This window comes from Neovison vison, chromosome 9, assembly GCF_020171115.1.
Source record: "Neovison vison isolate M4711 chromosome 9, ASM_NN_V1, whole genome shotgun sequence".
Lineage (NCBI taxonomy): Eukaryota > Metazoa > Chordata > Mammalia > Carnivora > Mustelidae > Neogale > Neogale vison.
Window position 1 is genome coordinate 61,922,696 of NC_058099.1, and position 13,930 is coordinate 61,936,625.

Below are 13,930 nucleotides of genomic sequence, written 5' to 3' on the forward strand. Positions count from 1 at the left end.
GGCATAATTTCACTTAGCTTTATTAGCTCACAGCTATAGAGTTCCATAGAATTCATTTATTTTAATTATTTTTTGGAGATGCATTCACTACTACAGAAACTAAAATCTAATCTGACAAAAAGCAAATGAGTAGTTCAAGGCTGAGGGTAGTGGAGATATCTAAGGGACCCAAAGAACTTTTTGGGGTGATGAATATGTTCTAGATCTTGATTACAGTGGTGGCATGGGTGTATGTACTTACCAATATTCACTTAAAATATACAGTATTTATTTATATTATATATATTATACATTATATATAGTATTTTATATATATAAATATATATAATATTGTTGTATGTAAATTACACCTCCAAATTATTTTAAAAAGATACTACAGAAACTTACGTTCTTAAAATCTCCTGTCTCTATTCCCTTTCTCTATTTTTAACTTTTTTATTTTTGTCTTTATTGTCCCTATCCTACTTAGTGTGGACTGAATTCCCAGTAGTTTTTCTCAATGGGGCTTTGTCCTGGAATGGTTTTAGCTAGATAAATTTTAAGAGCTTGCTGGTTGCTAATGCCTTAAAATTTTATTGCAAATTGCTTGTACTCATCTAAACTGGTGTGCATACCCCTTCTAGCTTCAGTTGCTGCCTTAGTCCTCTTGTCACATTAACAAATCACCTTAAAACTAGTAGCTTAAGACAAAAATTACCTCACAGTTTCTGCAAATCAGGATTTGGGAAGCAGCATAGCTGGGTAGTTCTGGCTCAAGATCTTGCACAAAGTTTCAGCCAAGCTGTTGACCAGAGCTGCAGTCTCATCTAAAGGCTCAACTAGGGCAAGACCACCAGGATGTATGAAATCCTCATAAAACAGTAGCTGGCTTCCCCCAAAGGAAGTTATCTGAGAGAGCCCAAAATGGAAGATTCACTGTTTTTATAACTGAATCTTGGAAGTAGTAAATTATCACTTCTGTCATGTCTTATTGGTCACAAGAGTAACCCTAAATAAAATATGGGAGGGAAAATGCAAGGTGTAAATATGAAGAAGCAGGAAATACTGGGGATCATTTTGAGAAATGGCCATCATACCTGCTTTTTTCAAAACAGCTTGCTAAGTTAGTTTATTATTTCAGAGTTCTTGGGTCCATCATATATCCTACAGTTACCCCTTCCTACCTCTTGCACAGCTACCAATAACACACTGGTCTTGTAGCTTTAAGTTATTTATCCCACCAGCTTTTTTCTTTTTTTGGGGGGGGGGGATACCACAACACCCTGAATGGCTATACAAGTTGCCCATGAATTCTCGATTAGGTATTTTAGTTGTTCTATATGTTTGTGTAAGAATATCTAGGGAGATTAAAAATCTACACTGTTATCATCTACCTGGAATCCCATCCATCTTTGTAATGCCAACTTGTGTGACTTCATACTCAAGGAATCTTTCTTATAAGCAGCATATGGATTTTTTGTTTTAATCCTGTTCATCTTTAATTGTAATATCTAGCTCACATTTAGTTAATATATGGCTGAAATATTTGGGTTTGTTTCTATCATTTTATTGTTTTCCATTTTATCTACCTTTCTGTTTTTTACTCTTGATTGCCTTCTGATTCATTCTAATAATTATTTCATTTCATCTATTAATATGCTAGTGTTTTATATTTTATCATTAAAATTCTATTTAGCTATATTACAATTATATATTAAATCATATATACTTAATAATTCTATGAAAAGTTTAATTCAGTGGTTCTTAAAGAATATACCATGTAGTAATACCATGTAAATAAACCCAAGAAATCAATCTTTTTTTTTTTTTAAATTTGTCAGAGACAGAGGAAAAGAGAGCGAGTGAGCACAGGCAGACACAGAGGCAGGCAGAGGCAGAGGGAGAAGCAGGCTCCCTGCCGAGCAAGGAGCCCAATGTGGGACTCGACCCCAGAACCCTGGGATCATGACCTGAGCCGAAGGCAGCGGCTTAACCCACTGAGCCACCCAGGTGTCCCACAAGAAATCAATCTTAAGTTTTACTTTACTACTTCCTTGATCATGTCAGAATTTCACAGCTTCATTTATCACCCCTCATTTTTTACACTGTTGGCATCCATTTCATTCTACACAGAAACTTCACTAGTGAATAGTCTGTTTGTACTTAACTTGTACAGTTATCCTTCCTCAGTTCTTTAATTCCTTTCTGTTTTTCCTTGTTTCTGAGATTATCTTCCCTGTGCTTAAAGAATTCTTTAGTAGTAATAGTCTACTGGTACTGAATTCTTTGGTTTGGTTTGATAACATCGTTATCTTGGCTTCATTTTTTTGTAAACTATTTTCACTTCTAAGTTGGGAATTTTTTTTTAGCAGTATTTTCAGATGCTGTTCCATGTGTTCTAGAGCTTTTATTATTTCTGATGAAAACTCAGCTCATATTCCTTCTGTTTTTACCTTTAAATTTCACCAGCACCACTGTGCTTTCTTTATATTTATCCTGCTTAGTGTTCACAGGTCTTTAACCTGGGCTTGGATCTTCTCACTTTTGAAAATTCTAGTGATTATATTTTCAAATATTGTTTTCACCTTTCTCTTTTTCAGGAACTACAAGTAGATGTAATGCACACCTTTTACCAGGTCCCCTATGTCCAAAAGTCTTTTCTGTATTGTTTCTCCTATTTTTTTCCATGTTTCAATTTATCCAAATTCTTCACTGACTTGCCTTTGAGTTCACTACTCCTATCTTCTGCTATTAAGTCAATCTAATGAAGTCTTAGTTTCAGATTCTGTATTTTTCAGTTCTAGAGTGATTTCACAGATTCAATGTGATTATAGATTCCAATTCTCAGTTGAAATTCTCCATCTTCTCATTTTCTTGAGCATTTAAATCATAATTACTCTAAAATCCCTGAGAACTTGAATTATCAGGACCAGCGTTTTTTAAACAGGTTTTATTTATTTGAGAGAGTGAGCGAGCATGTGGGAGCACACAAGTGGGCAGTGAGAGAAGGAGAGCTGAGCAGAGAGCCTGTTGTGGGCCACGATTCCAAGATCCTGGAATCATGACCTGAGCAGAATGCTGAAACTTAACCAACTGAGTCACCCAGGTGTCTCAAAGATCAGCTTCATTTTTATGGCTGGTTTTTCATTACGTGACCCTGTCTTTTTGTAGTGTTTCTGGCTTCATGGCAGGATAAATGTAAAGAAAACACAGTGGCTTATTGAAATAATGTTGCTGAAAACGAAAAATAAAAACAGAGGGACTATAAGCTGAGTTTTCATCAGATACAGCATAAGCCAGAATTCAGAACAGCATCTGAAAACACAGATGAAAAAATTCTCAATTTAGAAATACATTTCTAATGAAAAACAGGTTACAAAAAATGAAGCCAAGATAAAGATGTTATCAAACCAAACCTAAGAATTCAATAGTATAAATATAAGACATTAGAGGAGGCTTCAGAGATTTCTATACCATAAAGAGGGAGCAATCTTCCTTCTGCTGGGAGATACTCTGGTGTTTTAATATTTTATTCAGCAACTATGCTGAGGCAAGTCTTGTTTATAGTCTTAGTTAAAATTTAGGCTACACACTTGTATACTCTGTATACTCTGTGGGACCATTCCACTGTGATCCCCAAATCTTTGTTTGTCTCCTAAAACTGCTGAAAATTCCACCACGTTGTTTACTTACATTTTTAGCCTCCTGCCCAGCAAAACTTCAGTATTTAGCAAAAGGAAAACAGGCCATCCCCATTACCTGCCTAAAGCTCTGATTTCTGTTTCCACCATGCCCCCAACTGCTTTCCATTAGATATGCTCTGCATCTGTAATTAGCAAAGCTCCCAGGGCCAAAAGCAACTACAAAAAACTGCCTTCTGAAGTTCTTCCCATTCCAGAGTCCTAAGCCCTGGTAGTTCTTGTTGCCTCTCTGTTGCCTTCGGATGATAATGGTATTTGATCTGGATCATCTAGTTGTTTTAGGTAAAAATGCTAATTACTGCTAGCTAGTCCATCCTACCTGGAAACAGAAACCATCCATGTATTTCAATAGATGCTTCAATAAGTATCACAAAAACAGTTTCAAAACAAGAATCACTTTTTCACTCTTTTATCATTTTAGTTGAAGGCCTACCATACCCATTTCTTCTGCACAAAGTTTATGAAGCATAAATCACACTAAAAAACATGAAAATTCCTTCAATACTGCATTTCATTTCAATCTAATAGACCAACAAATGTAAAATACAGTGTTTTATATACTACCAAAAAAGAAATTGGCCTGCAATGGGGTAGTCTAAGAACCACTCCCAAAGTTGGTACTCTAGATGGAAACCAACCAACTCTAAGACAAACTATTTTATGAAATTATAAGAAAGAAAAAAGTCTGAGATGAGGTGTCTAAGAAGGACCCTCAAGTAAAGCTAGGATACCAAATGGTTCTTCTCACAGTTTAAGATAAATGGTAAATAAACCACCTTGCAGGTAGAGACAGAAAATAAACAGGATTATTTTGATGTTATCACTGAGTAAAAAGAGAAAAAGTATCCCAAGAACTGAACCACAAAAGGTATGATTCATGCTGTTTTGCAGATACAAATTCATACTACCTGTGTGGTCTAAAGCTCAGAGAATGTTAAGTTAGATGGTACTCCAAGGTGCCTAGCAGAAGCAAACTCAAATCTCTGAAAAGAACCCAACTGTGTTCCAATAGTAATTTTAAAATACATTTTGAGATGTTAAAAACAAAACAAAACAAAACAAAACAAAACAAAAACCATTGATCTCCGATTCTGTGAAATACTCTATTAGCTGAATATGTATTATAACTTGTACCTGAACAGGGCCTGGCACACGGCAGCTACCAAAAGGGCATTAATGTTTTAGTAGTATGACAGGCAGAACAAATAAGTGCCAAAGATCTCAAGATCCTAAGTGTGGGAACATATGAATATTATATTATATGGTGAAAGGGACTTTGTAGACAGGATTAAGTAATGACCTTGAAATAGGATTATGCAGGTAGGCCCAAGTTAATTACAGGGAAACTTAAAAGTAGGAGAGTCAGAAAAGTAATGTTAAAAAGGGAGGAAGTGGGCAGTGGGCCAAGGAATTGGGGTGTAGGGCCTCTAAAATCTGAAAAAGACAAGTAAAATCTGAAAAAAAGTAACACATCTTTGCGACACTTCTAGCCCAGTGAAATCCATACAAGACTTCTGACTTAAAGGACTTCTAAAATGGTGAGTTATACTATTTAAGCCACCAAGTTCGTGGTAATTTTTTGCAGCAAGAATAGGAAAACTACCACAAGTAGGCCAAGAAAGACAAATGTCAGATGATAATCAATATTACAAAGAAAAATAAGAGTAAGAAAAGAATTCAAGGAATCTATGCCTGGCATGTGCATATACAATTTTATACAATACAAGAAAGTGACGTCTTCTGAAGTGACCTCTGAACAAACACCTGTGACAAGAGACAGAGCAAGTAACTGTGCAGAGCAGAACAGGCAAAGGGAACACCAAGTGCAAAGGCTCTGAAGCAGTAACATGTTTACATATATGATTAAGCACCACAAGGAGACCCATATGGTTAAAATACAGTTGAGTTTTGATTTATAACTTAAAAATGGACACCAAAGTTGTACTGTGTAAGAATGTTAAAAATATCACTAAAGAGACTTGATGATAAGAGTATGGATAAAATTTAGTAAATAAAGCTCTTAAAAAAATGGCACTGAAAATAAAGTCACCCATAGTTTAGTTTTAGCTTTAGATAAATTATTTTCTTGTTATAGAATTTAAATTCCACTCATAAATACCTAAACTAATATAACTTCGTGTGGTATTAAATATAATATGCATAACAGTAACTGAACAAAGTATTATAAAAAACAGATTTAAACTACACAAACGTTTGTTCTGAATTTTCTTCAGTGCTAAAACAGAAACAGAAAATGACACTAAAAATAGAATTTGATCACTAGAAGTTTAAGCATATTCACTTTTTGGTACTCAGAAATTTAAAATAGATGGACACCTGGGTGGCTCAGTTGGTTAAGCATATGCCTTCGGCTCAAGTCATGATCCCAGGGTCCTGGGATTGAGTCCCAAATCAGGCTCCCTGCTGAGTAAGGAGCCCACTTCTCCCTCTTCCTGCTGCTCCCCCTGCTTGTGCTCCTGCCCTCTCTGACAAATAAACAGATGAAATCTTAAAAACAAAACAAAACAAAACAACAATAAAAACAGAAACAAGCATGGACTTTAATTCCAAGTTCCCTTGGAATTAAATATCCAAGGATATTTAATTGTCAAATAAAATATCCAAAATAGATTAAATATCTATCTATTTATTGTCAAATATCCTTGTCAAATATCCAAGATAGATTAAAAGGATGTCCTGCATTTTTCCTTTTGTACCTTCAATATAATAATATAGAGTGTATCAAAGCTGTAGGCTTATTATCTGCAAAAGCTTAATAAAATTCATAATCTGGTGGGACAGATTAAAAAGTCACAAACTAAACTCAGGAATAAAAAAGGGAACATCATAATAAAGACTGCACATTAAAAAAGGACATTAAATAAACTTGTGACAATAAATAAAATTAGGTAAAATCAAGTTCCTAAAAAAATAAAATTTTAGGGGTGCCTGGGTAGCTCAGTCTGCCTTCAGCTCAGGTCATGATCCTAGGGTCCTGGGATCAAGCCCTGCATCAGGCTCCCCATTCAGTGGAAAGCCTGCTTCTTTCTCTTCCACTCCCTCTGCTTGTGTTCCCTCTCTCACTGTGTCTCCTTCTGGCAAATAAAATAAAATTAGAAAAAAAAAATTTAATTCAAGAAATAGAAAATCAGAGTCTCCCCATCATTACAGAAATTGAGCCAATCATAAAAATCCTTCCACAAAGAAAGCTCAGCCCCAGAGGGCTTTACTGAGAAGTTCTACCAAACAGTCAAGAAAAAAACACAAAACTTCATTATAAGACAAATATTATTCTAATTATTTTATAAAACTGAATAATTTGTGAAGGATAGCTAGACAGGAAAATTAACATGCAAATTTTACTCAGTAACACAAATGCAAAAATTCCACATAAAATACTGTCAGTGCAAATACAGGACAGCATTTATCCACAAAATGCTTATGACAAATACTATAGTTGTTGGTGGAGTTTTGAAAAGTTTTTCTTAGCAATAAGGGAGAAAAAAGATGTCTGTTATTACCACATCCTTTCAATAATGTACTAAAGCGCAGCTGGTGAATAAAAAAGATTAAAAGACAAAAATGTCATAATTCAGAGATAATCATAAAAATTCCCCCAAAAATCTATGTGTCAATTAAAACTAGGAAATTCAGTAAAGCTACTAGATCTAAGATTAAAGGTTACTTACATACCAGTGACTGCCCCCCCCCCCAGGCAAAAGCATTTATAGGAACAGTAAATAGTATCTAAAGTTAAATAAGGGTAAGATCAGATGTCTGGAAAGTATTGAATAGGTTCTACCATATACCTGCCATCACTGATTTATTTTGAACCTATAAAAACATGTTATATGTTTCAAGCTAATAGGAGAAAAACACATTAAAGACCTAAACAAATGGAGAAAAAGCACATTTCTGGATTAGAGTCAACACAATATGTATTAAGCTCCCAATGGTTTTTATGTTTAAATTACCAAGATGACTTGGAAAACTCAAATGAAAGCACAAAGACCTAAGAAAACAGAGAACTACTGAAGAGCAAGGTAGAAAGCCCTGTTCCGTCATATCATCAAAATGTGGAACTGACAGGATACACAAAAATAGACCAATAGTACCGAATGGAAATCAGATGGATACATCAAATTACATACTGGATATGAGGTGATACTGAAGACCAGTGTGGGGGAAAAATGGGCTTTTTAATAAGCAATGCCAGGAAAGATCATTATCTATATATATCAAGTTAAGTCAAACCCTTATCTCAAAACCTACATTGAATGGATTAAAGACCTACCAAAGAAATGCAAAACCACAAAGCTTTTTAAATAATATCTTAACTCATTTTGGGTTAAAAGGTGAAAAGTTTCTCTTCTGCCCACTCCATGTTTACTGAGATATAATAGACATACACTGTAAGTTTAAGGTATACAACCTAATGATTTGATAGATGTATATACTGACAAATGTTTACCACAAAAAGTTAGCTTTCGGGCGCCTGGGTGGCTCAGTGGGTTGAGCCACTGCCTTCGGCTCAGGTCATGATCTCAGGGTCCTGGGATCGAGTCCCGCATCGGGCTCCCTGCTCGGCAGGGAGCCTGCTTCCTCCTCTCTCTCTCTGCCTGCCTCTCTGCCTATTTGTGATCCCTCTCTCTGTCAAATAAATAAATAAATAATATTTAAAAAAAAAAAAAGTTAGCTTTCATCACCTCAGATAGTTATAATTTCTTTTTGTCACTATAACTTTTAAGAGCTTCAAAATATAAGAAAAACTCTATAAAAGTGAAAGTCTTTACCCTTTACATAAATGAAACGGTCAAGTCTTCATAATTAGAACTCCTTAAAAAAATCAGTAATACAGACTAACAACAAAACATTAATGTCTGGAACAGGGTTGTCACAAAAGGTATCTAAATTGACAACAAACATAAGGTTATCAATCTCATCAGTCAAGGAAATGCAAATCAAAACCATAATGATATACTATTTTATTATATACCCCTCTGATTAGCAAAAATTCAAGTGTGACAAAATTAACTGTGAATGAGAATGCAGAGCAATGGGACCTCTAATACTGCTGTAGAAGTGCAATCTGATACAGCTACTTAAATATTTGGTCCTATCTATACAAGTCAAGATATACAGGTTCTACAACCCTAAAATTCTACTTTGGGGCAAGATGCACCCTACAAAAACTAATGTGCATAAGCAACAGAACATGGGTATGATGTCACGACAGCATAGTCTGTAAAAGCCCAAAACTGTCAATAGCAGAATACATTTAGACTTTGGTTTCGATTATTTATCCACTATTTCCAGTAAAGAAAAAAGATTTCTAACCATGGGAAAAAAAAAATCCTATCCATACCACATGCCACACTGACTCCTTTTTAAGCTCTTAACGTTCCTAACACATCTAGTAAAAACTTAAATGACACAGAACATAGTATTTTACAGGACAGTGTGTTTTACTGTTGGGATATCTATCACATGTTTTCTCTAGTGAGTCATTATCTGCCTATCTATAATTTCCACTCAATCTTAGTTCTAGTCCCTAAGGCCAGGATGCTCCACTCTAACTATACTTCAGAATCCCTCAGGGAAAATCTTTTAAATAGGAAGGTATTTTTCCTTTTTTTAACTCTGTGAGTACTTTTATCTCCTCCTATTATATACACATGCTGTTTTGTACTTCTTACACTCAAGTACGTTATAAGATTCCCTATCTAACCCATTTATGTACAGGTCTTTTCCTTTTCTTCATGATTTATACCCTTATACAAATCTGAATTTGTTCAGAAGTCTGAGTTACATCCTTACCTGGCAACAGAATCACACTAGTGTTTGTAGAAAGTTCTGAAACTGTTTTCTAAAATATAAGCTATTTTCAGCACCCTACAACATTCTTTTTATCTTAGGAGTCAGCGAACTTTTTCCATGAAGGGCCAGAAAGTAAAGAGGTTAGGTATTCAAGCCAGGTAGTCTCAATTGCATCACTGAACAATGCTGAATACAAAAACAGCCATAGATAATGTGTAAATGGAGGGCATTATTATGTTCCAGTTAAGTATTTTCATAAAATCAGGCAACCAGTAGGCTGTTATTTACTGACCCCCTTCTTTGTATTATTAATTGTAAGCAGATGCTTAATCTCAGATTTGGTATAATACATCCATTATATTTAACATATACTCCATATTATATATCTATCCAACATATATAACATACAATAATCCTGTTAAACAGAACTTAAGAATCTTGGTGTGGCGGCTTCCTACAAACACACAAACATACACAACTGCCAGGGACATTCTAGAATCCCCAATGCTCAACAGAAATGTATTTATAAAAATTCATTCTTAAAAAAAAAAAAAAGCAAAGCACAAAATACATATATGAGATTATTTACTTAAATACTAGAAAAACTAGAAAGAGTTTAACAGACTTTAAAAAAAAAATGAATTAGTTACTGTTCATCCAATAAATTCTACTCAAAAGAATCGGACACAGAAAGATGGTGGTAATATTTTCCTATGTGTTAAGAAAGTAGCTGTGAAACAATGCATGGTACTTTATCACTTGAGTGAAACACCAAATGATTTTTTTAAAATTTTATTTATTTGCAGAGAGAGAGAACGAGCGCATGTGTGCACACACATGCACAAGCAGGAGGAGTGGCAGGCAGAGGGAGAAGCAGCCTCCCTGCTGAGCAAAGAGCCTGATGCAAGACTGCATCCCTGGACCCTGGGATTATGACCTGAGCCCAAGGCAGACACTCAAGTGATTTAGCCACCCACGCACCCCAACACCAAATTATTTCTTAAAGAATTAATGATAGAAATAGTGGAGCAATTTGGCATTTTGGGTGACATTTTATATTTCGAATTCTCTTTATTAAGCTTGTTAAATTCTGTAAAATGAAGATAATTACTATAAAGAAAAATTTCAGCTAGCCTTACTAAGTACAGCAGATAGGTGGTCAGGCTGATAATCATTGCTATTATATCAACATAAATCCTCATTAACAACCACAGCTATTGACATGCTTTTGTATATTACCTGTAAGAATCCTGTGAGGTAAGCAAGGATTTCTTGAATAAAATATTCAGCTATTTCCAAGATGCTTTCAAATAATATCTCCACAGCCTTAAAGCAGTGGTGGACATTTAAGAGCCATCCTTAATAAAAAAAAATCTCAAGAATTTATATTAAAAAGTTCTCGTTTAGTACGTAAATTTCTAACTTTCATAGATATCATTTTTTTTTAAAATTAAGGAACATGTGTAGAATACCTAAAAATTACATCCTTGATTACTTCAGTAGCTAAAGGGCATCAGTGTAAGTAAGTAATCTTACCCTAAGATAATATTCACACGAAGTTCTTTTTTGGTCCTTGAGATTGTCTTCAGTGCAGTAATTTCTGCATCAAACCAAAATCCTCTATTACCAGGATTTTCTACAGAGTAATTAACCATTACCACATCACCGACATTTAGTTCATTCCACTTCAAATTGGTTCTAGCTCGTGGTCGAAGATCCTTGACATTTATTTCTACCGTACCACTTTCTGGATATCTGAGGAGAGAAAAAGAGAAGAATCACAAAATGCTGCTAACTATCAAAGACTGAAAGTATATTGAATATATATAAAAAACCCAACCACTCTTGGGGCGCCTGGGTGGCTCAGTGGGTTAAGCCGCTGCCTTCGGCTCAGGTCATGATCCCAGGGTCCTGGAATCGAGCCCCGCATCAGGCTCTCTGCTCAGCTGGGAGCCTGCTTCCTTCTCTCTCTGCCTGCCTCTCTGCCTGCTTGTGATCTCTCTCTGCCAAATGGATAGATAAAATCTTTAAAAAAAAAACAAAAACCAACCACTCTTAATTCCACTTAAATGGTATTTTTTTCATGATTGTAACTGCCAGAATAAATAGTTTTTGGTAACATTTTAGTAAGACATTCTTTGCTAGCTTAAGGGATAGGAGTAGGTAAAAACACAAGCTCTTCTTGCTCCACATTTTCTTAACCTAAGCTTAAAGATTACTTTAATAGGACCACATGACCTGCTCTTGAACAGTTCACTGAGATCTGCTCTTTGCTTTACACACAGTAAGAATGAACTTAGTACATTTCAATAACCTCCATTTTTCCAGGAGAGGCAAAATTCTAGTTCTTACATGTAGCCATGTAGTCTCATAACGGTTAAAAAAAAAAAAAAAAAGGACCCATGTGAAATAATTCTAGCAGAATATTGGTTCTGTGCTTCTAAAGGTAAGCTTAACTTAAACTGAAACTTGATCTAAACCTAAAGCTTTAGAAGTTTCCTAAAATTTAGGCCTAACTTCTGGCATTAACAAGCCAAAGAGAACAATGTAACAGTAACAATAGCTACAAAATTAAAACCTGTAACTCTTGGTAGTAGGGGAGTCAAAGAAATAAGTAATGTCTTGTTCCTACTCTTGGAAAGCTCAATCTGCTGGGGTAGGCCGAACTATTATAATGGTGTTTCTCAAAATGTGAGCCCCACACCAGCATAATCAACACCATCTGGGAATATGTTATAAATGCAAACTCTTCGGCTCCACTTTGGATGAGTCAGATCATCTGGGAATGAGGCCCAGCAATTAATTTTCACAAATCCTGTCAGTAATTAAAAAGCATGCTTCAGTTTGATAAACCTAGTGCATTATATGAGTAAGCATCATACCCTACTGTGACAGTATTAACAAGGTAGACAAGACCATTAACCCTTAACCGTGAGTCCAAAGTTGGAAGCAGTTTTAGCAGGAAAGCCTTGGTTCTTCTGAAGAAACCAAGTATTATTGCAAACCTAGGACTCTCATAGTATACCTAACTCATTTAGAATAAATGGGCATAAATCCCGGGTGAGATCTTTAGTTAATCATCCAATTTAACAAAGTCTCTTCATATTTTAGTTAACTGAGAAAGAAAAAAATCTCACGATCAGCAAAGGGCCTCAGTGTAGATCTGGTCCATTTACCTTCTTAGTGCCATAACTCCCTTCTACAATAAGTCTTCCAAATAAGCATGTAACCTCTGCTTGGACAGTAAGTGATAACGGGGCAGTTTTAATGCTCCGAAAAGCCCTTCTATCTTCATAAAGCTCTGACATAGGGAAGAGAAAACACCTGACACTGGATCAAACATAAGCTTTGCAACTCATTTTGTACCTAAGTCCCAAGAGGAAATTTAGACACTGTCCACAAAAGATATAATACTGGACAGTCTAAATGTCCTTGCCACCGTCAATGTTCTTTTAAGTAAAAATATTTTAATTGGATTTCCTTCAACGTATATAAAACTTATATTTTGAGTCCTTTATCATTCTGGTGTCTTCACTGGCTGGATTTAAATTCCCATTTTAGCTTTTTACTACTGGATATCCTTGGGAAAACTCTGTATCCATATTAAACCTTGCCATATGTAAAATGTAGTTTAATGTTAACTAAGTGTATCACATGTGGTTGTTTCCACAACTAAAATAAGACTTGTGGGCGCCTGGGTGGCTCAGTGGGTTAAGCCGCTGCCTTCGGCTCAGGTCATGATCTCAGGGTCCTGCGATCGAGTCCCGCATCGGGCTCTTTGCTCAGCAGGGAGCCTGCTTCCCTCTACCTCTCTCTCTGCCTGCCTCTCTGTCTACTTGTGATCTCTCTCTGTCAAATTAAAAAAAAAAAAAAAACAAAAAAAAAACTTTAAAATAAGACTTGTAAAGTGTTTAAAACAGCATATAATGGGTTAAGTAAATGTCAGTTAATATTCTGTCATTATCCCACAGAAATAATCCCAAAGAAACTGACAAGTACAAAACCATGTCTATGGTTCTGCTTTTCTCCCATTTCAATCCCATTTTTTAATGGTCAAACCTAAATTTAGAGGTCTCTAGCCGAACACTTGTGTTTATACCCTCATGTTGCTTCATATTGGTTTGGTCACAAAATTAACCAACATCTCTCCCAATCTGTAAAGTAAAGTTAAATTAGGTTATTTAAGATTTCTCTAATTTGGAAGTTTGTGAACTTGTTTCCTGCTTCAATATCCTTAAGACCATAGGATAGAAAACTATTAAAATTCTTTTCTCAGCTGTAATGTCATGATGCCAAAATATAATTTTCACATTATATATGTTTAATACAGTTTAGTACAGTAAGAAAGCATACACAGTTTAATACAGTAAGAAAGCATATTTCAATGGCAAAAAAATTCTCCACTTGTCCAAGTTTGCCTAAAATAGATACTA

General features: G+C 35.3%; 1 protein-coding gene across 1 annotated transcript in view; it reads right to left on the minus strand.

The window, feature by feature from the left end:
* The window catches only part of UHRF2 (ubiquitin like with PHD and ring finger domains 2), an 84,758-nt gene that overhangs the window by 36,232 nt on the left and 34,596 nt on the right, over positions 1-13,930 (minus strand). Inside the window, exon 4 of the mRNA XM_044265704.1 lies at positions 11,034-11,252. Coding sequence (XP_044121639.1) covers positions 11,034-11,252 — 219 coding nt within the window. The remainder of the gene's footprint in view (positions 1-11,033; positions 11,253-13,930) is intronic.